Genomic DNA, 23,007 nt, shown 5'->3' on the forward strand with positions numbered 1-23,007 from the left:
TAAAGCATACCCCTGCAGCAGGCAGGGTGCAGGGCACATGGCTGGAAGCAGTAAAAAGAAATGAATCTGGGACTGAAACACAGACAGGCTGGTGACCCAGGGCAGGGTCCATGGTGTTCCCACTACAGACCATACTACGGTCCTGGCTGCACTTTGCATTTCACAGTTCTGCAGGCAGCCATTGCTGTAGCCAACCTCTGTGTTCCTACAACTGCGCCTTGTGAAGCCTTGAAAAACAAAGAGTGAATGGGGCTTTCCTGGCGCATGTTCTATTTTCCAAGCCAGAAAAGCGTGCTCAAACTTTGTACACGCTAACATTTTTTAGGGAGCGAAAGCCGCACATGCTCTTGCCTGGGGCTTTGGAAGCAAGGCCTGGACAAGAGCCAGGTGAAGGCCCTTCCTTCATGTTCCTCCAGAATCCCCGCAAGCCTGAACAGCCACATTTGCCATTACGACACAGGCAAAACAAACTCTGTTCAAACAGGATTTCAGCTCTGCTTCCAGGCTTATCTTGGGTATCCCTTGGAGACTGGAAGCTGCAGGCTTACCTGGCATTTTACTCTGCTGAAGGGCAAAATCCCCACACTGCACCCCAACACCTGGGCTCTCTCTGCCTCAGTTTCCCAGGCCTGAGGAAGAAGACATTGGGAAGCTCGGTCTGCTGATGTTTACGGAGCACACTGTGATCCTCAGCCAGAAGGCGCTAGAGAAACACAGCGTTATTAAACTGTTGTGTTGTCCAGCAGTGAAGGTGCTCACTCCTAACTGGACCACAACCACAGGCTTCTGCAGGGACAGGCCTCATATGTTGGGAGATGAGCAGCATTTTAATAAGCAGGGAGCATCAAAAGTCAGGCTACCCCCCAAAGTAAATACACCGATGGCCTGAGCAAGGACATAAAGCAACAGCAAACACCGGACAGAATTTAGTCACATCCTGACAATACCTCATGCACCTGCTGAGACACTTGGGTTCAGAGAGACCAGCTTGTGAAGCTACATGAATTATAGGTCAGAGTTGGGCTATCTTGATAGGACCTGGGAAAGAAGCAGTGGTCATGCCAGGACCTATGATGGCAGCTCTGCTGCTCTCTGCTAACACAAGGCCTCAGTGAGAGACCACGGAGAGGCTAGAGGAAGGGACAGAAGCAGGAGGGCTCACACCTCAAGACTCATTTCTCTCTTTATTTCAGACATCCTGGTCCCCCAGCAACTTCCCTACCATGATGCCCCAGTGTTCCTTGTAACCTGATGCACAGGTTACACTCGAGTTGCTCTGCACCTGCTCCTGAACAGGACAGGAACAGCAGGCTGGCCCCATGCCATCCTGTGCACAAAACATCACCAAACCCGACTAGAGCACACCCTTCACAAGCTGGCCTGCAAGCAGGAGGAAGGAAGCAGAAGGCACAGAGAGATGAAGCAGAAGACAACACATTAACCAGTGAAACCACTGCAAACAAGTCCCAGAAAACAAGGGGAGGGAAAGGAGGAGGAAGGGTGGAAGAAGGAGTCCATAGACAGAAACAGTGACTGGGATTCAATCTGCAGCGTAAGCATTAAGGCAAAATGAAATCAGGAGCAAAGGCCCAAGGTTCCCACGTGAAGGACAGTGCCAGGAAGCCTGGCTTTCCACTTGACAGGTTAGAGCTAGCAGGATCAGAAATGTTTCTTTGAAAATCATAGGAAAATCAGATGGCCATCACACCTCAGACAGGCGGGGCGGGGAGGGTGCTGCCCTCTCCAGACCCTGGCTAGCAAAAATGGACTGAAAGCAAGAGAGGAGCTGAAGAGAGACAAGAGTGACAACCGAGGTCTCAGGTGGCAGGTCCCAGACACATTGTACATCTGAGTAACTATTATCACACACTCCTGCACTCTCCCGTGGGGAATGGGAAGGGTTAGGAGCTCAGCTGCTGTCTCCCTCTCTCCTTCCTTTCTCCCCATGAGGATTCAAGTCACAAAGCAAGTATAACTCAGGTGTATAATCCTGATATTATCCACCCTTCAAAACACCAGGACTCCTGCTGGGTTTATACAGCTCACGCAAGAGCACATCCACACTGCTGGGTTAAAGAACTGCGCTCTCCTGAACTCCAGTCCAAGCCCTTCCGGACTCCTGCAGCCCCCTTTCCCTCTTTCTCCTCTCATAGATGCAGAACTTTCTCTTCTACTTTCTTCCTCTACCCTTCAATGGCCCCAGGGGTCAAACATATATTCTAATTTCCTTTGTGCCCAGTCTCCTACCTTCCTTTAACTTTTTCTTAACTTGTCACTTTCCTATGAGTCTTTCCCCTCACAATATCAACATGTCTTGGGTCCTGAGCATGATATATTTGCTCAGGTGTAATTATCATTGGTTTTGTAGATTAGTGTAAATTACAATGGGATCTGGAGTGAAGAGATGACCAAGGTTGCTAATTTACAACAGATGCTGTGACAGCACTTCATCTCTTGATGGCAGAAGAGGAGGTCCTTTCTTCTCATCAAAAATGTCTACCCCAAAACAGCTTGGGACACATGGCACTTTCCTCCAGCTTAACTTACACTAGCATAGTTTAACCCCTGATTTTTCTTTGGTAATACTGCACTAGATTCAGGTAGGTTATACTAGTGTAGGGGTTTTCCTTGTGTGTCCACTTCTTGTTTATACCAGTGTATCATAAATCAAGCTCTTAGTTTTTTCTGCGTTTAAAAATCCATCCTGGAGCTCATTTCTCCAACTACTGTCTCATCTCACCTCTTCCTTTTATCTTTAAGATTACTGAATGCTCATTTACATTACATTAAAGAGAGGAACTGCCGCTCCTCTCTTTAATACCATCCCAAACCCTCTCCAATCCTACTCCAACCCCCTGACATTCCACTAAAACCATTCTTGTCAGAAGTCTCCAACAACTTCCTCCTTGATACGCATATTTTTTCCCATGCAACACTTGTAACATATAGCTTTCCTACTTATTATCATATCCTACTTATTTCTTACAAAGTATTAAAACCAGTGCAAGCTTCAACACTGTATTTATATCAGCCTTCACTGTTCATGTCTCAGATTTTCTACCAAGAATATTCATGCAGTCTCCCCAGCTCATTTGACAGGCTGAGTTCTCCATCAAAAGCTGAGAAGATGTCACATTCAAAGTCCTTCTCAAGCTTCAATACTGCAGTAGGTTTGATCACATGTAGCACTTAGATGGGTTTAAATTAAGTTTAAGCCTGAAGCAGACAAAGCAACCTGTTAAACCAGGTTAAAGTGGCCTGGAATGGTTCAAAATGTGCCTGAACAATGAAGCACTTTTTTGAACTGGTTACTCTAAACTGGATCAATGTTATGCATCGATACCAAACATTGTGTGACATGGGTCTAATCAGTCCTTCAAGTATCTCACAATGTATTGCTCCTTACCTACTCTCCCTCACTCCACCACTAACTGGCTGCTACGGTACATGGACCAAACTGTACTACTCCTTTTTTCCCCTTTTGCTGTCACTTTTTAATCAATCAGTGCCCCTATACTGTCTGGTCAGTAAAAGCTATCTAACCCCCAGCTATGCTCTCAATCCCTACTTACCCTTCACTCCACATCATGCCTCTCTGACCCCTGGGAACCCAAAACTGTGAGTAGCAGGACTCCTCCACCCTCCCAGGAATCTCAAGTTAGCTGAACACACTGCAGAGCAGTCAAATACAGGCTGAACTCATGTTTAGGAGAGAAGAGAAAGCAGAAAACTGAAAACCCCTCTAGCTCCAAGTCATTGAGTCCCTGGAGCCCGCAAAGTGTGGGTGGAAGTACACCCCTTCAACTTGCCCATTTCAATGTTTGCTGGGCTAAGTGCTCATTCCCATCCCTTAGTGCCAGAGCTATAGCACTTCAATGCTTCAAAAATGACCTTTGTACCTGGAATGCTAGGACCTTTGTACCTGAAAAGATTTGTCCACCAATGCAATCCAGCACACCTGTGCAACTCGATGTGCTATCTTGACCCTGTATGCTACACCTGGTCATGGCATTATTCTGCACGCTGACCTAACCTGGCACAGTGGATACAGCCATGGCACAACCCTGGGCCAGCATGATCTGGCCTGCAGAGCCATGTCATCCAGTCTGCAAAGCTCACAATTGGTCTGGAAATCTGCTGGTGGGAGACTGGTGACACAGTACTGCTGTGCACCACTGGTCTAACAGCAATACAAGCAAGTGAAAACCATTGCACTAAATCTGTCATTGGGAAAAAGAGAGGAGAATTGGGAACATTTACATTTCAAAACCATAGGCAGTTCTATTTATACAATTTTGAAATAGGCTATATGTGGTCTGTGTTATTTTTTCAAAGACAAGGCAAATACAAAGTTTTATTGTTGTGATAAAAGCCTCTTCTTAAAAAGACAGGTTTTACAAAGAACAAATCTCAGTCCAAAGATTACACAGATTTCAAGATAAACAAATAAATCTTTTTATCCTTATGTTTTATCCAGGACACAACATATACCAGAATCATACAAATGCCAAATTGTTGCTGCTGCTTCTCCAGTAAACTTCTGCATGCTGTATTTAAAATAGGAAGGGCCTAGGGAAAATGTGTCTTATAAAAAATAGAGATCCCTGCCCTCCCAAGACTCATCCTGTAAATTATGGGATTCTTGTTTCCTTCTCCCCCCACCCCAAAGTCAAGATCATATATAATTGCGTTTAGCACACACTGAGGTTATTGGCAACTGCTTATTTGTCAGTGCTTCTGAAAGATAAAGCAATGTATAGTACCGAAAAGTAGTTTAAAAAAATGTAACTTTAGGCTCCAATCTTTTCTTTAAAGATAGATCTTCATTTCTATCATCGTAAGTATTTTGTAAATTACAGGAATATGACTCTTAATGTTATCCTTTTACTGTAATTAATTACAGCACTCTTCAAGGAGAAAATGCTATGCATTTTTTAAAAATACAGTATGAAAAACTACAATATTACTGATGTGCATCAGAAAAGAAGCAAACTTGTTTTGTGTATGACAGAATTAGTAATCACAGTTCACTACATTATTACAACACTCCTAATTAAACTTACAATAATTAACATGCTTAAAACATAACCTTCAGGCAACTTTTAAGCAAAATCTCCTTGAGTTGCTCTACTATTTTGCATAAAGACTGAAGCAGCAACCTCAACACCTATTTGAGGTGAAGACTTCATGAATGAAACTCATTCAATAACATGACTCTAATTTTACTAAATACATTTCAGAACTAAATTTTAACGCAAATCATTACAAAACTAATGGTTTCTACTAATGGTCTAACATGAAAAGGATACACCCATTCCAGTTTAAGCCTCTTGGCTGGTAGTTCTACTTTTGCTTCCAAATTGTAAGATTCCACTTGATCTTTGGGCATGTACATGGTAACGGGACGTCCCCGAAGAAACATTTTTACATATCCTTCCTCTATAAAAGATCAGAAAAATTTAGAGTTACATACACACACAACAGTGTATAATTCTAGAGTTGTTCCATCCCCTCCTAATTTCCATTTCAATTAACAATAATTTTGCGTAATAAGCCATTTGAAACTTATAAAATATGAAGATTTTTTGTTTTTTTTTTTTAATTACAAATCAATACTGGAAGGAGATTATGAAAAAAGTACATAAATTCCTTCTGTCCTTTAAATATTTTTAGACAAGCAGCAAACTAGAATCAGATTATGCAATGCAGAACCAGAAAAAATAAAAGGATTAAGACTGAAACTAGTGATTTCTAGGGAAACTACTAATATATACACACACATCTTTTATGGCAAAACTTAGGAAAAACCACAAATGTAAAAATTACAATTAACGCAGAAATGACACTTAATATTCTTTTATTTATTTTTAAGGATATTTACATTTGAGCATCTAAAATACTTTTTAACACTTAATTGTATTGTTTGCATCTCAGTGTAAAGATATACTTTACACTTGATACAATGTTAAAGATACATTATGTATAAAGAACACAAACAATTAGTAAAAGGAATCATGCTGATGTACATGCAGAAAAGATAAATGTTTAAAGAACTGCTAAAACATTGAAAACAGAATGACAATAATGACAACACATCATAAAAATAAAAAAGGGGCATACAGGGAAGGAGCTACAAACTGAACTTTGCTGACCAAAGCGAACATTTCTACGAGAAAATGCTAGGAATACTGTAGTGAGTGGTCTTCTATTTAATGTGTCTGGGAATAGCAGCATGAATTAATAACAGATTTGAAAATACTGACTTGGGGACTTCATGGGGCTTATAAAACTAGGAGATCTAGGAAATGGCATGAAGGTCTGACTAGGACTTTTAGAAACTGGCAAGGCTAAAGACAGTGTCCTGTGAACTTCTGGTGAAGTTTGTCCAGATTCAGAACTTGCTGGCTCCTCCTGCTCCATCAGCAGATCAAGAGATTCAGCCTTGTTTTCATGTGAATCAAGCAGTTTTGGAGTCAGTGACATCTGTAGAGTTACTAGACAGAATAATCACAGGCACAGAAAATGGGAGGGCAGAAGTAACAAAATTATGTAAATAAAACTTACAAGGTCTGTTAAACTAAAGATTTTAAAGCTTCGTTATGCACATGCCATTATTATTTTAATTTAAAAAAACCTGAAGCATTTTTAGTGGGACTACAAGCACACATTATAATTCCCTGCCTCACCCACAGCTGAAATTCACTGAGCAAATAAATGTAAAATACTTGAAGTATCATTTTGTTACTGTACAATAGAAACATATGTACCTTTGCTTTTTAGACTGTAATCCATTTGATGCAAGAACATACTTATGTGTGGTAGCATGATGTTATATATAAATAGGGCATTTATATAAAAATAACTAATTTTAAATTCAAAATTTTAAGTGAAAAAACAGAAAATTTAATGTTGAAAATGGATACAATTAAAATCTTAACAGATTATGGAATTCAAGATGCATGATAATACTGTAGGCATGTTTGGATACTTATAAATACATTCAATTTCTGTTGCTTTATATAGAACTAAATTACCTTTTTATACAGAAAAATCATGGATTATATGTATTATCATGTAATACCTCTATGATTAGGCTGAGATCAGCCGCACTAATGCTGGGGCATGGAGTCAGTCACATTTGGAAAGCTAACAGATTTTTAGCAATGTCAGCTCTAATCATGATTGTTAAAGATGGGAGCTGGGGAAGTTTATCCATCAGAGAACTGCTTTGGTCACTTGAAATGTAGTAATCACAATGACAGACGTTACTAAAGCATAAGAACTACCCCACATCCTTTCCCCTTACTTTCTCATACCAAATGTATAAAACAGGAGATCACTTTGAATATACAGGCATAAACAAAGAAAGTAATTGGAGGACTATAAAAATGAATCAAGGGCCAAATTTTTAAGTAGCTTATTATGGTTGTTACTACTAATACCATTATCATTATTGTTACTTGTTATTTGCACCTGCAACATTGTCAGGTGCAAAATAAACTGTGGCTGTAAAGGATAGCAAAGGACAGCATTTACTGCATTTAAGAAGGTCAGATGATTAAATGTTAGTTGGATCTACAACTGAGTCCTCCACTGATTGTAAGCATAAAATTTCATCATGGGGTTGAAGCTCTTTCAAAAATTTGGCCTCATGGCAAAATAAGTCAATTTTTATAAGAACTTATTGTTATTAGATGTAAAGGTAAAAAATGTTGATTAGTGACAACATTGTTAGGAATAAATGCTTTCTAAAATCCACAGCAAGATCCATGATTATACCACAGATACAAACAACAAACATGCATCAAATGTGTGACTGTACAATTTAGCTATGGTTTAAAAAATATACATTATTAAACATATTATCATACTGAGCAAAAAGCATTTAAAATTAGTAAGATATCTAGCTCTATTTACTGATAATTCAGCTACATCTACAATCTACCGTGGAAGATACAGCAAGGGACAACCAATGCTTCTATAGACATACTCAGGCTTATAGCAAAGCAGCCAATAAAGGGGCAGGTTCTATATCAAAGGACATTTTAGCAGAGTGCAGAAAACCATTTCAAACACAGTGAAACATTCATGTGTTTCCATATAGCTCTCTCAACACAGAATTTTAAAAAAATTCTCCCAAAGTCAGCAAAAATCTAAATTATAACCCATTATTACTATGAAAGTGCATCCAGGGGTTATAATTCTAATAGATATTACATTACTATTTTGACTTAAAAGATAAATTAAAGAAGTTTACCAGTATAAAAATCATATAAAGGTACTACGATGGCTGTACAAACATACAGCTTCTGTCACCTGGTAATGATTTTGCTTAGAGAGCTATGAGGTCTTGGAAGTGAAGCCTACCTTTGCAGTGTGTCACACGGCGCTTCCCTTGTGATTACAGAGACAGAGACAGAAGTGCTAGATGAAGATGTGTTTGCGTACAGCAGGCTCCCCTAAGACCTTTCTCTACTGGTTGTTCAGAAGTACTCTGCAAGAGGCTAACCTGCTTCTTGGCAAAACATTAACCCATGATCCGTTCAAATCTGTGCAAGTGCATTCAAAGTTCTGTTCTTTTTGCTGACAGCACCAGATTTAGAACAATTTTACTATTTGAAAAATTGTTAAACTTCACTATGAAATTGCATGCTAAAAATAAAGTCAATTTTTAGGAATACTAATTTTGCCTGAATTAGAGCATGGTCATGATCACAGAGGCTAAATAACTAATTTGCATCTCAGTTGGAATCTCACTGAAAAACTTTTTAACAAAGATTATTCATGTCAAATGTTTTTGTTAATAGAAAAGCAAAAGAAAAAAAAATACGAGAGAAAATTCAGTTTAGTTGCTCAGAAGCTATTTTCTTATGCTACAGCACAAGTTTCCACGAAAAAGGCTTGAGCTGTGATCCAGTGAAGTAATTAAACACATACTTAAAATAAGCTCTACTTATCTCAATATGTAAGTGCTTATCCTTAAGCATGGGCCTAAGTATTTTCTTGGGATTTTGATTAACAACCCAAGAAAAAGAAACCTGCCTTTTTCCAGTTTAATGTATAATAATAGCCAAAAATGTCTGCAAAAAGTGACACTTACTGTTAACAAATCTGTTGTCAGCAAATCAGTTATATCTGCTTATTTTATTAAAAAGTAAGATTGTATTGATATTTTGATTGCCTCTGCACAGGAAACATAGACCAGGGAAGTAATCCGCATTCTATTATGTCTCATATGAAAAAAAAGGATCATTTGTAATATTTTTGAAGTGTCAAAGTCTGTCAAAGTAATGTCAAAGTCTGTCTTCATTTACACAGAGGATTCAGAACTGACAATAATGCACAAGAAAGAAAGAAAGAATACAGCTTGACAGGTCAAAAGACAAGTTTTCTAGAATCACAATTAAAAAAAATAACCTGCTTTTTTGTCAGTTGGCTAATGTGGTCCGAAAAGCGTTGAGACAGATGTGAAATCTCTTAATACCATTTGCTCAATACTCATCACTACCAAGCACCATAATTTGGATTTTCATGCAACTCTTTAATCCATAAAAATATTAATTCTGTTTTGCAGATCAGCACCACTACTGGATAAGATGATTATTATCCATTGCCTTTTAATTCTTTAGTCTTTGGTCAACAGTTTCCAGTTGTAAGTTAAACTCATTTGGACATTAAAACTGGTGCTGCTTACAGATGTGAAAAAAAAAAACAAAAAAACCCAAAACCACAATACAGCACTTTACTTTCAGCTTGGTGTGCCCCAGAACTGAACACAGCTCATGCCCAGAAGAAGCATCACCTTAGAAGGACCCAGACTGCCCAATATCTGTATAGATTGGGCACTTCAGCAGGATTTTTTGGCACTTTTATTTAATAGCTGATTGAATCTGTACAGACAGACACTGGGGAGGTGGGTCAAACTAATGTACTTCCTCTTTTGGTAAAGCACTGTTTTTGTTTTTTCACATTTGTCATAATGACTAACTCATTTTAAAGAAGGCCACCAGTGCCTGCAGGTGAAAAGCTTTTGTTCCTAACATCAGTACCCTGAGACATCCATAACTCACTGGAAGTTATAAATGTAGATATTGAGAAAATGAAAAGAGAACCTACCTGCACTGAACATTGGTTCCTTGGGTTTGCTGTGAAAAAATCAAGAATCTTCTTTTAAAGTCTGTCATGCATATAAAATGCTTCATATGTGAAGTAACAATTTGTATAAAAAGGAAATATAACATTGGACATACCAAAATGCACTCCTGGAGTATCCTTTTGACACAGATACTAAAAGCGTTTTCACATTCTACCATTTTCATATCCCTGGAATCACATTCCCTTTCCTAAGAGGTGTCAATTTTTTTCTCTGGATATCTAGTACAACTATGGGGAAGGCTAGAAAATCCAGCAGCAGTGAACCCAGTAAAGTTACGAGGGGCTGGCAGTTTGCAGGTCGTGCCTGACTTACTGCCCTCCTCTCCTTTCCTCCCTCCCCAGGGGGTGGTGGCCTCTTGTCCTGTAACAGGCTTTACTCAGTGATATGCTGCGGGTTCACCATAGCGAATGCTTTGTGCATGATCTGGGGCCCTGAGGCAGGGCTGCCCACCCTGCTCACTGCTGTGAGCAGTCCCACCCTGCTCCCTCTCGCCCCCTCTACCATTCCCCTCACCCTCCCTGCCATGTTCCCAGACTGCAGGGCTTTTCTGCTTGCTGGTAAGTTTTTTGGTTGGGCGGGGAGGAAGGGGCATGTAGCGAGCCCACGATGATGCTATTATTTCAACAGGTCTCTACTTATAGTAAATGATTTTCAAATTACTCCTCAGCTCCGGGCTCGGAACAAGTCTAACGCCTAGTATCAAGACCTTTAAAAAATTATTAAGCACTGTAACGATACAGTTATAAAATCCTCTTTAGAAAATCTGGACAGTTTAAAGAGACAAGGTTGCATTGTGCATATACCCCTGCTACAACACTTAAAGGTCACATGTTCCAAGACAGAGCCAACTTTTCAGAACGGCCAAACTTGTTGCAAAATATCAGTTTGCAAAATCCCACTTTGCTTTCAAGAATATATAATCAAAGAAAACACTGCCGCTGGCTTTGTATGGCTGGATTATTTTTTGGTTCATGTAAACAATTTACTATATCCTCCCTCATGGCATTTTCATTTTTTCCCCAAAGACTTCCTCAGATAATTTATTATGTTTCATACAAAAAGCTTCAGAAACTTTGAGTTATAGCTGTGTGACTTCATAGCCCCGAACTGAAGTCTTAAAGCAAGGAAATAAGCAATCAAGTCATTCAGCACCCTATCCACAAACATTTCAGCACTTCTCAACTCACTGCATCTCCCACCCTTATCTCTCCAGGGAGGATGCCAAGGCAGTGAATGAATGTGGAGGCAAGAGGATTTCTGTGGCTAGGTGCTGAATAGGGCCTGGATCCATATAGTGAGCTGGATGGGTGAGTAATGCAGTGACTATATGTATAGACTCATTAATGTATGAAAGGCTTCAGCAACATTAGACTGATACATGATCCTTCTCGCTATTAATGCCTGAATGATGACAACATCTGCAAGATGGAGAGTAACATCATCATTATCCCCCCCCTTTTTAACAGATGGGGAACTGGGGCACAGAGAAATTAAGTGTTATCACCAAAGTCACAGACAAAACGTGTGACAAAAGCTGGAAGAAAATCAGCTGTCCTGAATTTCAGCCCAGTGACTTACTTAAGACCACTCTGCATGGGGAGATGACTCCTAACTATTGTGTTGAACAGACATAGCAGTTGTGCTTCAAGAACAGGTAAAGGTGTTGGGCTCCCCTATATTCCAGCTCTCTACAGCCCTTGCACATAACCTTCTTTCCTAACTCAAGTTCCTGCAAAACCTGTCTCCAAAGCCCTGTTCAACTATTCTTCTTCCACAAATGCCTCAGTAAGCCCGCCTGTCTCCCTCACGTTCTTCAGCACTCAGACCCCATTTCTCTCCCAGACTCTACCTCTAAACCAGGAGGGTATGGAGAGCCATATCAAAAAACATAAGGAGCTGAAAGATCACAGCTGTTCTGTCACCTGCTTTTCCACGGATACTTTTGAATAAAGGGAATGGCATTGCTTAATTTAAAAAATGACTTTTGTCTAAACAAGGGATGGGCAATTCTTTCGGCAATTCTTTCCGGCGGGAGTTTTGGCAAGCCATCAAGGGCCACATGACAGGCAACCAGGAGCAGATAAATATTAATTTTCTAAATTGTTTAGGGGCCCCACAGGCCGGATAGAATGGCCCGGCAGGCTGCATCTGGCCCACATTTTGCCCGCCCCAGTCTACACCATTATCAGAATGTGTGGAAAAAAATCTATTTATTTAGAGCAGGAGTGTCAAACTCAATCCCCAGCTCAGACTGGACCTAGACTGTGGGGCTCCTCACCAACAAGATCCAGACCTGGTGGGGGTTAATGCAGCTGTTGCTCACCACCTGCTGCCAATACAGGTTTCCAACAAGGCTCCATACCAGGAAGTTCAGCAACAGACCCCATACCTGCTTGCCGTACCCGTGATTCCTGGCCTCTCCAGGAGCCTCGTTGGCCAAGAGAAACTGCTACATGGGCTGGTTCCAACCCAATAACCCTACCTTTGATACCCTTTATCTAGAAGGATCCAATGGAATAAGGATGAGCAGGACAAAGTTCCAAAAGTGAATTTAAGTATCTCCTCTACAAAAGTTCATAACTATTTCATTTAGAAACTTATGGAAACCTCAATTGTTCTATGAAGTTTGCCAAAAAAGCCTAGAAAGTGAAATCAGTCTTAAATGGGTAAATGAGTATATTAATTAAGTACACATCTCACCACAGTTTAAACTACTATATTGTTACCAATGCCCCTATTAGTAATGCGAACTGCTATTTCAATAATATGCTAACACTTCGGGAGAATCCACATATGATACCCTAGCCAAGTAACTGCATTATCAAAGGAGAAAAGTCATGAAAAGCAGGAGAAAAGTCATGAAAAGCAGCACAGCGGGATCTAACAGGATATTGGAAAGAAGGATTCATATCTATGAACTTTTCTATCATTCCGAGAATTTCACATTGCTTATAGCTTCAAATACAAAATGTCAAACAATCTGTAATCTCTTAATTTGAAAACGTATTTGGATACAGAGCATTTTAAAACACTCTTGTCTTCAGGAAAGCATAGTCATCTAACTGTTCAACTACTGAAACATTAAAAAAAAACCAAACCCCAATCTTCCACCAGCTACTTGCTTAAAGCTTCATTACCAGAGTAATTATTAGGGAGGAGGAAAGTAAGGAAGTATCTCATACCTCTCGCTGTTCTTTTTACCACTAGAAGAACTGCTGGTGGATCCAGTGCGATTGCGACTGCCTTTGGAATCTCCATAGCTTTCCCTTCGACCTCCTGGAGATACACGTTCAGTCGAACTGGTTCTCTTAACAGTACTAAGAGAAAAGACAGTAAGTTACACAGTAGTGCATAGAAAGAGATTTTTTAATACAAAAAACAATTTTTACAAACTGTCCTAGAATATTTTGTTGCACTTATTTCTGAAAACAGGATCACATCTATTTAACAAATAAAAATATTTTTTGATGTGTAGCAATTTATTCAGAAGCTACAACACAGTATAGTGCTGGGTATTTGTGCAGCGATTCCCAACCCAGGGCTGCAGGGGGCCCTCAGGAGGGTTGTGAAGTGTTCAAGAAGAGCACTTCCGGGTTTGCCACCGGTGCTTCCATGCATAGCGCTTCCAGGTTCACCAGTGAGCATGGTGCAGGCGTGTGGAGGACCCTCCCCCACTCCAAAAAGGTTGGGAACCTCTGATCTAGTGCAACAGAAAACTGCATGTTTAGTTTTTGGGATTTTTTGCTCTACAAAGTGTGCTATACTGGCATCACTGAGAACAGCTACAATATTCATAGCTCAGGTAATACAATCTAATACTGAAGCAGAGTACCTGAGGGAGGTCACATTTGACATTTTGTACATTATTACAACCTACAAACACCTTAAAAATGGTATGAGAGATTTAAAAAGAAAGTAACAGCTTTCATTCCCAAACAGATTATATATAATATTAGAAGTAGGTCAAATTTTGACAACTAAAAACCTGTCTCTTTACAAATCCATTCAGCCTTTACTTCAGTATTGAATTGTCATTAGTAATCCCTTGATTTGAGGATGATCTCCATCACCTCTCATTGATGAATCCTGAGGTGACTTAAGAGTCCAATCCTTGAGCCACCAATCTGTCCACAGAAGTTGCAGGTCTTTTCACAGGGAAGAGTAGGCTGCAGGTCAAGATTGCTGTTCTTTTACTTCCTCTGCTCTGTCTTCTCTGCTTAGAGGACAAAGCACTTTATTGCAAAGCAGGCAGCCACTTAGTTGAGGTTGTAGCACCATCCAAAATGATTAGCAGCCAGCTCCTCCCAGTTCTTCATTGTCTGTTTTCTTGAGAAATACTTTCAATGTGTCCTTGTTGCATTTCCTCTGGCCACAACTAAACTGGGAGTAGAGCACTTGTTTCAGGAGTCAAGAGTTGGGTATCTGCATACAATCTCTGGTCCAGTGAATCTGGTGCTTGAGGATCACAAGCTCAATGCTGCTAACTAGCTTCAGCAAGGATGCTGGTGTCTGTGTTGTGATCTTCTCATTTGATGCAGAGGATTTTCTACAGGCATCATTGATGATACCTCTCCAGGCTCATGAGATAAAAAACAGTAGATTACCCACATTTCACATTCATAGAGGAGAGGAGGAGATGGTGACTGTGTTTTAGACCTGGATCCTGGTGTCTTTCCAGAGACCATGATCAATAAAAACATGCTGAAGCAATTTCTTAAAGGAGGTGCTTGGGCTGGATCTCATCAATGTTCACTCTCTGGGAAAGGTAAGGGAAGTGCTTGATGACTTCAAGGGTCTTCCCCTTGATGGTAATTTGAGAAAGGGAGTTGCATTCATGGCTTGGATCAGGCTGATAGAGCACTTCAGTCTTCTCAATGCTGAGCAAGAGACCCCAAGTTTGGTAGGCTTCTTCAAAGAGATCCAACATGCTTTAGAGGTTTTTTCTCAGTGTGGGCAAAGATGGTGGAGTCAGCAGCATACTGAAGGTTATGGGTGGTTGTTTTGAATATTTTAGTCTTCAAGCAAAAATGGCTCAGGTTGAAAAGCTCTCCAGCCATTTGGTATTCAGTGTCAATTCTGGAAGGGAGGTAGTCCTTAGCAAGAACCAGAATTGGGGCAATGAAGCATCCTTGCTTGACCCGAGTTTGGATGACAAATGGACCTATCTGTGATCCACTACAAAGAACAGTGGCAACTGTCTGGTCACAGAGAAGCCTCAGCATCTTGATGTATTTTTCAGGGCATTCAAATCTGGCCACTACTTTCCACAAGTCTTTGTGACTGATGGAGTCAACAGCCTTGGCAAGAAAGGAGGGTTCTATAGAAAGGAGGGTAATATCTTGATAGGACTTATCTCCTTTCTTAAAGACAGCCATGGTATTCATGTTCTTCAGGTCCCCAGAGATATCCTTGTTGATCCAAATTCAGAGAATAAATTAGTAGAGTCTCAGCATCAATTTCTTACCACCAGCCTTGAAGGTTTCAGCAAGTATGCCATCCAGTCCAGTAGCCTTATTGTTCTTGGTTTCCTAGACAGCACACCAGACTTCCTTGTTAAGATCACGTGGTTATTTCAGCACACCAGCTTCCTTATGATGCATGAAGTCAAGCATGGGCTTTTATCACAGGAAACACAACTCTCCCATGCCAGCATTCCAAAGCCGCACAGTGATGGACCAGTGGTGATGGAGACAGGACCAGCAAATCTGGCAATTTTCAGCCACAAATATGCATGCAGACAGAGGTAGCTTGATGGTTGTCCTGCACCTGGGTTGACACAGGGGTGCTATTCAGCAGCTGATACCATGAATGAGCAGTCCTATTCAAGATCTCCTATGCTCACCTTACATTGGGAGGAGACTAGAAAAAGTGCCCTAAAACTGGGCTGTCTTATCTGCTCCTGGCTGGATGACCGCATCCAGTGGGATCATTTTCTCTGCAGTTGAAAACATCATAAAAAGACAATGACTTCTGTAACAAGGAATGTTCAGACCTTGTTGAATAATCAAGACCATGAATGACTGGCAAGAATAACTGCTATAGTCTCCAGGGATCTAGTGAGATGCATCAAAATCACAGCTGTGACTGAAACAAGACAACCGGACAAGTGCCAGCTGAGGGAAGAGTGTGAAGGCCATACCTTCTTCTGGAAAGGGAAACCAGTGCCAGCATTGGTTTTGCCATCAAGAATATGCTCATTAGTCAACTTAGAATTCCCCCATGGGCATCAACAAACATGTTATGACCCTCTGGCTCAGCAACAACCAGTACATCACTGTATCAATGTATATGCCCTGATACTGACAATGTCAAAGAACAATTTTGCTCCAATTTTGACCATGTTCTCACTAATATTCCCAAGGAGGACAAGATCATTCTCCTTGGTGACTTCAATGCTAGAAACAAGTGCAACCTACAACTCTGGAGTGGCACCATTTGGAAGGAAGGAGTTGGAAAAGCCAAGTCAATGGCATCCTTCTCCTAAGCAAATGCACAGAGCATGATCTTGTCAGTATCAAATACATTACATTTCAAACAGTTTTAATATACTTGAAATGGATGAGCTCTTAAATATTTCTGAAGCTTCACTTATGCATAAAATGTGCATTTTATACTTATATTTATGAGAAAAGATTCCCTATAATCTAAAAAAAAGGTGAAATTTTCCAGCCTCTGGGATGGGGTTCACAGAGATGCAAGTCTCTCTCCCTCCAATCTTCTTTCCTGAAAACGTAGCAATTGGGTGCTTAGGCAGATATTATTGTCGGCGTGCTATGGGTGCTATGGAATTTTATAGTGCAACGTGCATGACCATACATGCACAACCCCCTAGCTGGGAAGTAAGAAGTTGGTATAAAGGGATGGTCTCCAGCCAAGCGGTAAAAATGGCTGCTCCTTAGCATTCCCATTCTCAGGGAGAGGCTCGCTGGGACACGCTCACTGACAGGTTTGCCTGATTAACTGTTGCCATTGCAGAAACAGCTGATGAAGCTGAGTGCAAGCTGGTGTGGGAGTGTCTGTGGGCATTTTTACACATGCTCCAGGGGTGGAGTAGGGGGTGCTTTAATTAGAATGGCTCCAAGAGCCATTCTAATTAAAATGCCCACAGTGTCTTGTGTATCAGTGTCCTGGCACATCACAACAGTAGCAGGGTCATTTTAACTAAAGCTCGAACAAGTTTTGGTTAAAGTGGCCCTACTGCCATTCTGAAAAATAGGGACACTGACACGAGATGCAGGCTAGCTGAAGCGCACTAATTAGCATGCACCAGCCGGCTCAATTAATCAAGTCTGCTTTGACACGCTGTAATCACAATGCATTGAAGCAGCCCCCCTGCATTTGTAGAGGCACCTTGTGAGCCAGGAACTTTAAAGGGCTGCTGATGTTCAAACCCTTTAAAAAGGCTGCCCTTTCAAGTTCCCAGCTTACGGACAGCCTCATTACCCTTGCTGCCTGATCAGCCCCTGCTGCTGCTGCTGTAGCCCAGTGGCAACTGGGACAGGGCTGTCTGCAAACCAGTTACTGCAGGGCCCCTGACTGCTCCCTGCTGGGCTTGAAGGCAAAGAGAGAGAACTGAGCACTGTGTGACCCTGCAGGTCAGAAGGACCTGTCCACATATTACACTTGTTATTCACAGACAGACAATGAAGTTGCTGTTTGAAACAACAACTTCTTTGTCATGGATCTGTGGATTTTTTAGCACAACAAACAGCAAGAACATGAGGGCAGCTGCTTTTTGTTGCACTAAAACAGTTGATATGGTGCAACAAATATAAATGTCTGCTTACACCCTGGGATGTTCTTACATCACCCTGTTGTGTTCCCTCTGCTTCCAGCCCTCTTTGACCAAAAGGAAGACTCAGGAATAAACACCTTTAGTTAACAGCCAAACAGATGACCACTTAAGATTTTACATTTAAAATGCACAAAGGGATTGCTGTAGACACTTCCCAGGTTGAACCACTATTCACTAGCTGCAGGAGCTGAGTGCAAGAGATGAATGCTCACAGTAAGCTTTGTCTATCAGTGTAGATAAAATACTGGTAACATAATAACCTCATAATGTTAGGCTTGCTAAACCTCATAATGTAGTCTATTTTAATATTGTTCCAGTTACAGATTAATGTTCTGATCCTCCAAATGTTTATCCTTATATAAGGGCCTGTACTTGCCTAAATTATCCCACTATAAGACTCTACACCAGGGCATGAAATTAAAACCATATCAAGTGTCCACAGGATCAAAGCTCATTTTTTGTGTTACATTCATTAGCTGTGGAGATGATGGAACTTCACTGTATGGTACAAAATTGTGATTTCAAAGCAGCCTTTTGCTTCCAATTATTATTTTAAGTAATTTGCAAATAATAGCACATTATAAGTTCAAAATCTCAAATTTAAGCAACAAATGTTAAATAGTTCCAAAATTATGGAAAAAGTGAAAATGATTGATGTTTAAATGGATGCTTTCCTTCTGAAGAAAGAAGTCTTAGTTCAGAAAGAACATCTATAGTACTCTTTCAATTACAAAAAAAGTAAAAGGAGGTATTTTGGGCTTTATCATTAATATTTAAAATAATTAATTTTAGCTTTCAGTTAGAATATTCTTACTCTCAACCTAAAAACAAAAATTACAAAAGTATTATGGAAACTGATATTAAAAAAGTTTCTACCAACTAAATTACTGTCATCAATTGAAAAATATATGACAAAATTAAGAAGTTTAAAACATTGCCTCAGGAGAGTTCAGTATAAAGCTCATGGCTAAATGTGCCATGGTTACTGACTTTTATAACTTCATACAATGACACTTTTTGCTTCCTTAATGATATTTATGTGCCAAACCCCCAAAATCTTTATATCTCTTTTATTTATCTAATAGAACTGAAGAGCATGCCAGGCACTTCACAGAAGAAAAAGCAGGATAAAATCCCTGACTCAAAGCCTACAATGTAGGTTTTAGACAGGTCAAAAGTCTAGGCAGTGATGAGTCTTAGGCAGTGACAGACAGTATAGAAATGAAGTCATAAGAAAAGATGATGGTGGCAGCAACACAATCATGGCATTAACTAGCTTAGTAGGTCTGAAAATTGTTAACATATAAAAATAAGGTGAGACAAAAGAATAAAAATGAATAACCGTATGGGCTTTACACATACTGGCCACATCCAGCTGTGGAGGGGGGTACACTTGTAGTGGCAAAAACAGTAGCGGCACAAATTTGTTCTGTTACTTTTTGCTGCAGTGCACATCCCTGTACATGTGCTTTGTGGAGGGGCAAATTGTCCCACTTTGGGAAAAATGCCCATACCTAGCTCCTTCCAGCTCCTGGTGTGCTGGAGAAGCTGGGACACAACTGAAGGAGCGGAGACGCTCTGGGCAGCAGCTAGAGTGTCTCCCTGGAGAACTAAGCCCCTGTGTCTTTGGACACACATTTCTGTTGTGTGTGCCACACCGTGTTTATTTACCTGGTACTTTTTTTTTCTACCGGGATTTCCTGGTAGTAAATTTTGGCCCACGCTGCAAATTTGCAGAGCAGGACACATTTTAACATTCTGTGCACATGGTCTGTGGCACCACAAAGTGCAAGCCCCTGATTGTGTGAATGCGGCCATTGACATTTCAAGCGAAATTTAAAACAACGAGGAAATGTACCACAGTAACTCGCTGTAAACAGCTTTGATTTACAGGGTTGTATGAACATAGTTGAGTCCAAATTAGGTCTCTTGTTTCATTTTAAGCAAAGGTATAGTTCTGAACAAAACAAAATTAGTTTGATTTCAAGTACATTCTTTATAATGGAAGGGAAGGTAGAAGTACACCTTATAAACTAACTGAATCAGAGACGAATAAGCTTTCTTGAGCAACAGCTCACTTCATCAGACGCTACCTCCTTTTATAATGGAGTTACAGTACATCCCCAATTATCTAAATGTCATCTTTCTTTACTAACTTGTAACTGCTGGTATTGTATAACTTTTTAAGTTTTATCTAATACAGTACTGTATCTCTACTCTTAAGTTTGATACAGTATTGTATCTTTTCATTATTTTGTACACTATTCTCTTTTAAACTTTATTTAATATAATGCGTATGTTTATTCACAGGTTTGATATAGTAACATTTAACTGTTGGATAGCAAGCTGCTCTCCATTAAGTTTTACATATTTAATATCTCTACTGTTTTACATATTTAATATCTCTACTGTTAAATTTGATTTTACATTTTGCATCATGTGTTAGTATGTACAACTCTTCACAAGATTCTGTTTACACTTACCTGTAGGATTTCAGTTACCTGAAGGGCTTTTTGGCACATGCTGTCCAAAGGGGCTTGGATAACCATGGCTATACTATATACTTTCTAAAATGGTTACTACATATTAGTGCAATGGTTATGATCGTATATTGCAAAAAATAATTTCTGAAAATACTAATGGGTGTGTTAATAACTACATTTGTGTATTGTTATATTACTACTATCACTAAGTAACCATTTCTATATAATGAGCTATGACAGGAGGGAAAAAACTACTGAAACTTGACACTAAAATAGTAGCAAGAATCCCTCACCTTATAGTAGGCTTTTTCAGTTTGCATGCATTGAGAAGACTCACAGACCTGCTTAATCCATGACTGAGAGATGCATAAACAAAGCAGAATACAAAGTAAATGCTACAATAAAAACATGGAAGAAGACACATTCAAAGAAACTTATGCAAGACACATAATCACACACATTCAAGATATGAAGTTACATGCAAGAGTAAAGTAGCATGACATTTACTAACTCCTCAGTCAGATGTTTAATCAGTCCAAGCTATATGTTCAGAGTCCAACAATGTGTCTTTTAATGACAAGAATAATAGCAAAGTAAAAGGGGTATCACAAGAAGTGGATTGAATAACCACACTAGAAGACAATTTTTCTACTACCTTAGTGAGGATAAGAAAAAAATCAGTCATTTTATATACACAAACCATAGTTATGCAAAATGGTTCGAGATGTCTAAGATGATTAATTAGCGAATATAGGTATCAAATTGTTTTAGTAAAAGATGCTGTTTTTGTTGAAGTCCTAATGTTTAAAACCACATTGTTTTTAAGGAAAATTCCCATTGGGGAAAATATTCTGAAATTAAACAATGTTGTCAATTTTCTGGACTTAATTTTCTACTTTCAAAATTTCACTTTTGAAGGAGTCAAACTGTTTCATTACAATGCAAAACATTAGACAGTGACCTAAAAAAGAAGAAGTCAAGATGTTCCAAATCAACAGTATGGAGAGGTCTTGAATGAGTTTAAAAATACTATAAAACCCCATTATCATCAGTTATTAAAACTATAAATGTTATCCACAATTACATATTTTTATCCACTTTTTTAATCTTACATGACCTCTCAAAACCTCTAAGAAATGTTGGAAGATGAAAATAAATCTGCCTCTTCTTGGCTCACTCAATCACCCCTAAACAGAAGGCTTGCCATAAGAAACAGGGAGGCTTAGAGAGATGTGGCAAAAGTCCCTCCTTTCCCATTTCAGTGACCCAAAGAAAGAGTTTCTTCATCCTAAACTGGAATGTTTGATAAACCAATGAATATTTACACCAGATACACATATTTCAAACTATTCTGGAAGTCTTCAGCTAATGCAAAATTAGTAGAGAAGCTAGAAGTTCTCTCTACAGTTTGACTATTCTTATTGTAATGATGACTGACACAAGACAAATAAGGAAACTAAGGGTGCATCCACACATGCAGGCACATGTGCTTCCAGCAGCTCAAATAACGGTGGCACAAATTTTTGCTAGAGATTTGTACCTCAGCACACATGCATGAACGTACACTTTGGAATGGGGTAAATTATGATGCTTGGGGAAAAACTGACCCTGCCCAGCCCCTCCCAGATCTTCAGCCAGGGGGAGCTGAAAGCTGGGGCCAGCACCTGTGCTGGCCCCAGCAGTATAAAAAGCTGCCCTGGCCAGCAGCTCAGGGCTACTTGCCCTCAGGAGTCTGAGGTCCAGCCAATTGATATCTGCGGCTCTTTGGGCCAGCTGGACTGCGGAAGCAGCTGTAACAGAGTGGCCCTTGCACCCTCTACAGCAGTCTGGCAATGGGGGCTGCTGCCTGGCTGATACCTGCTGCCACCTGCAACAGCATGTGGCCCCGTGACTGCGTGCCTGCCAGACCCAGATGAGGACCACACGGCTGCCTGGCCTGTGGTATGGGCACTGCAACAGAGCCTCCTGTACCTCTGGGCCAGCTGCCAGTGGGCCGTGTCTGCACAGATGGATTTTGGGCAACGCTGCTGTCATGTCTTCTGGTGCCCCTGCCTTGCTATCTGGGCAGCTATTGCTTTGGAAGATGTGCTCATTGCAGTGGCCCATTTTTAATTGTTAAAGCTTGTCCTCCTGGCCCCAAATGGCCAGGTCAGTCACCTCGTCTGCCCTCCACCTGGGTCCCCAGTGCTGGCCCTGGGCAGGCTCCTCTGCCTGGGTCCTGCCACATGCCTCACCAGCAGAGATCCTGGTGTTTCCTGTTTAAAAATTCCAAGTTCTCTGATAAAAAGCCTCAAGTTCTCTCATTAAAATGCCCAAAATCTGTGTTCTTCCACAATTAAAATGAAGCGCCACTATATATAGAGATCAGTTGGGCAATATTTTATTGATATACTTACAATTCTAAATCAACTTGGAAGCCTACCAGCGCCTCTATCACTGTAATAAAATGAATTCTAAATACGTATACACTTTGGTGTTTGCTTTTGTGGTTTTTTTACTTTAAATATTCCATTAGGCTGACAACCTGTACTGAAATTTGTTCAGTTGGAAAACCTGTGTTCTCATATTGTACT

At 40.3% G+C, this 23,007-nt stretch overlaps 1 protein-coding gene across 5 annotated transcripts in view; it reads right to left on the reverse strand.

Moving 5' to 3' along the window:
- Window positions 1–23,007, reverse strand: part of EML1 (echinoderm microtubule associated protein like 1) — a 312,189-nt gene that overhangs the window by 106,253 nt on the left and 182,929 nt on the right. For 4 of the 5 annotated variants that reach the window (XM_019518578.1, XM_019518580.1, XM_019518577.1 and 1 more), the window contains exons 4-7: window positions 20,728–20,790; window positions 13,339–13,473; window positions 10,117–10,145; window positions 5,310–5,439 (exon numbers count right to left, since the gene is read on the reverse strand). In XM_019518578.1, the coding sequence (XP_019374123.1) occupies window positions 5,310–5,439; window positions 10,117–10,145; window positions 13,339–13,473; window positions 20,728–20,790 (357 nt within the window). The remainder of the gene's footprint in view (window positions 1–5,309; window positions 5,440–10,116; window positions 10,146–13,338; window positions 13,474–20,727; window positions 20,791–23,007) is intronic. The other variant, XM_019518579.1, reaches the window with a different exon arrangement.

The sequence above is a fragment of the Gavialis gangeticus genome, unplaced genomic scaffold, assembly GCF_001723915.1.
Source record: "Gavialis gangeticus isolate Ggan-Ray unplaced genomic scaffold, GavGan_comp1, whole genome shotgun sequence".
Taxonomy (NCBI): Eukaryota; Metazoa; Chordata; order Crocodylia; family Gavialidae; genus Gavialis; species Gavialis gangeticus.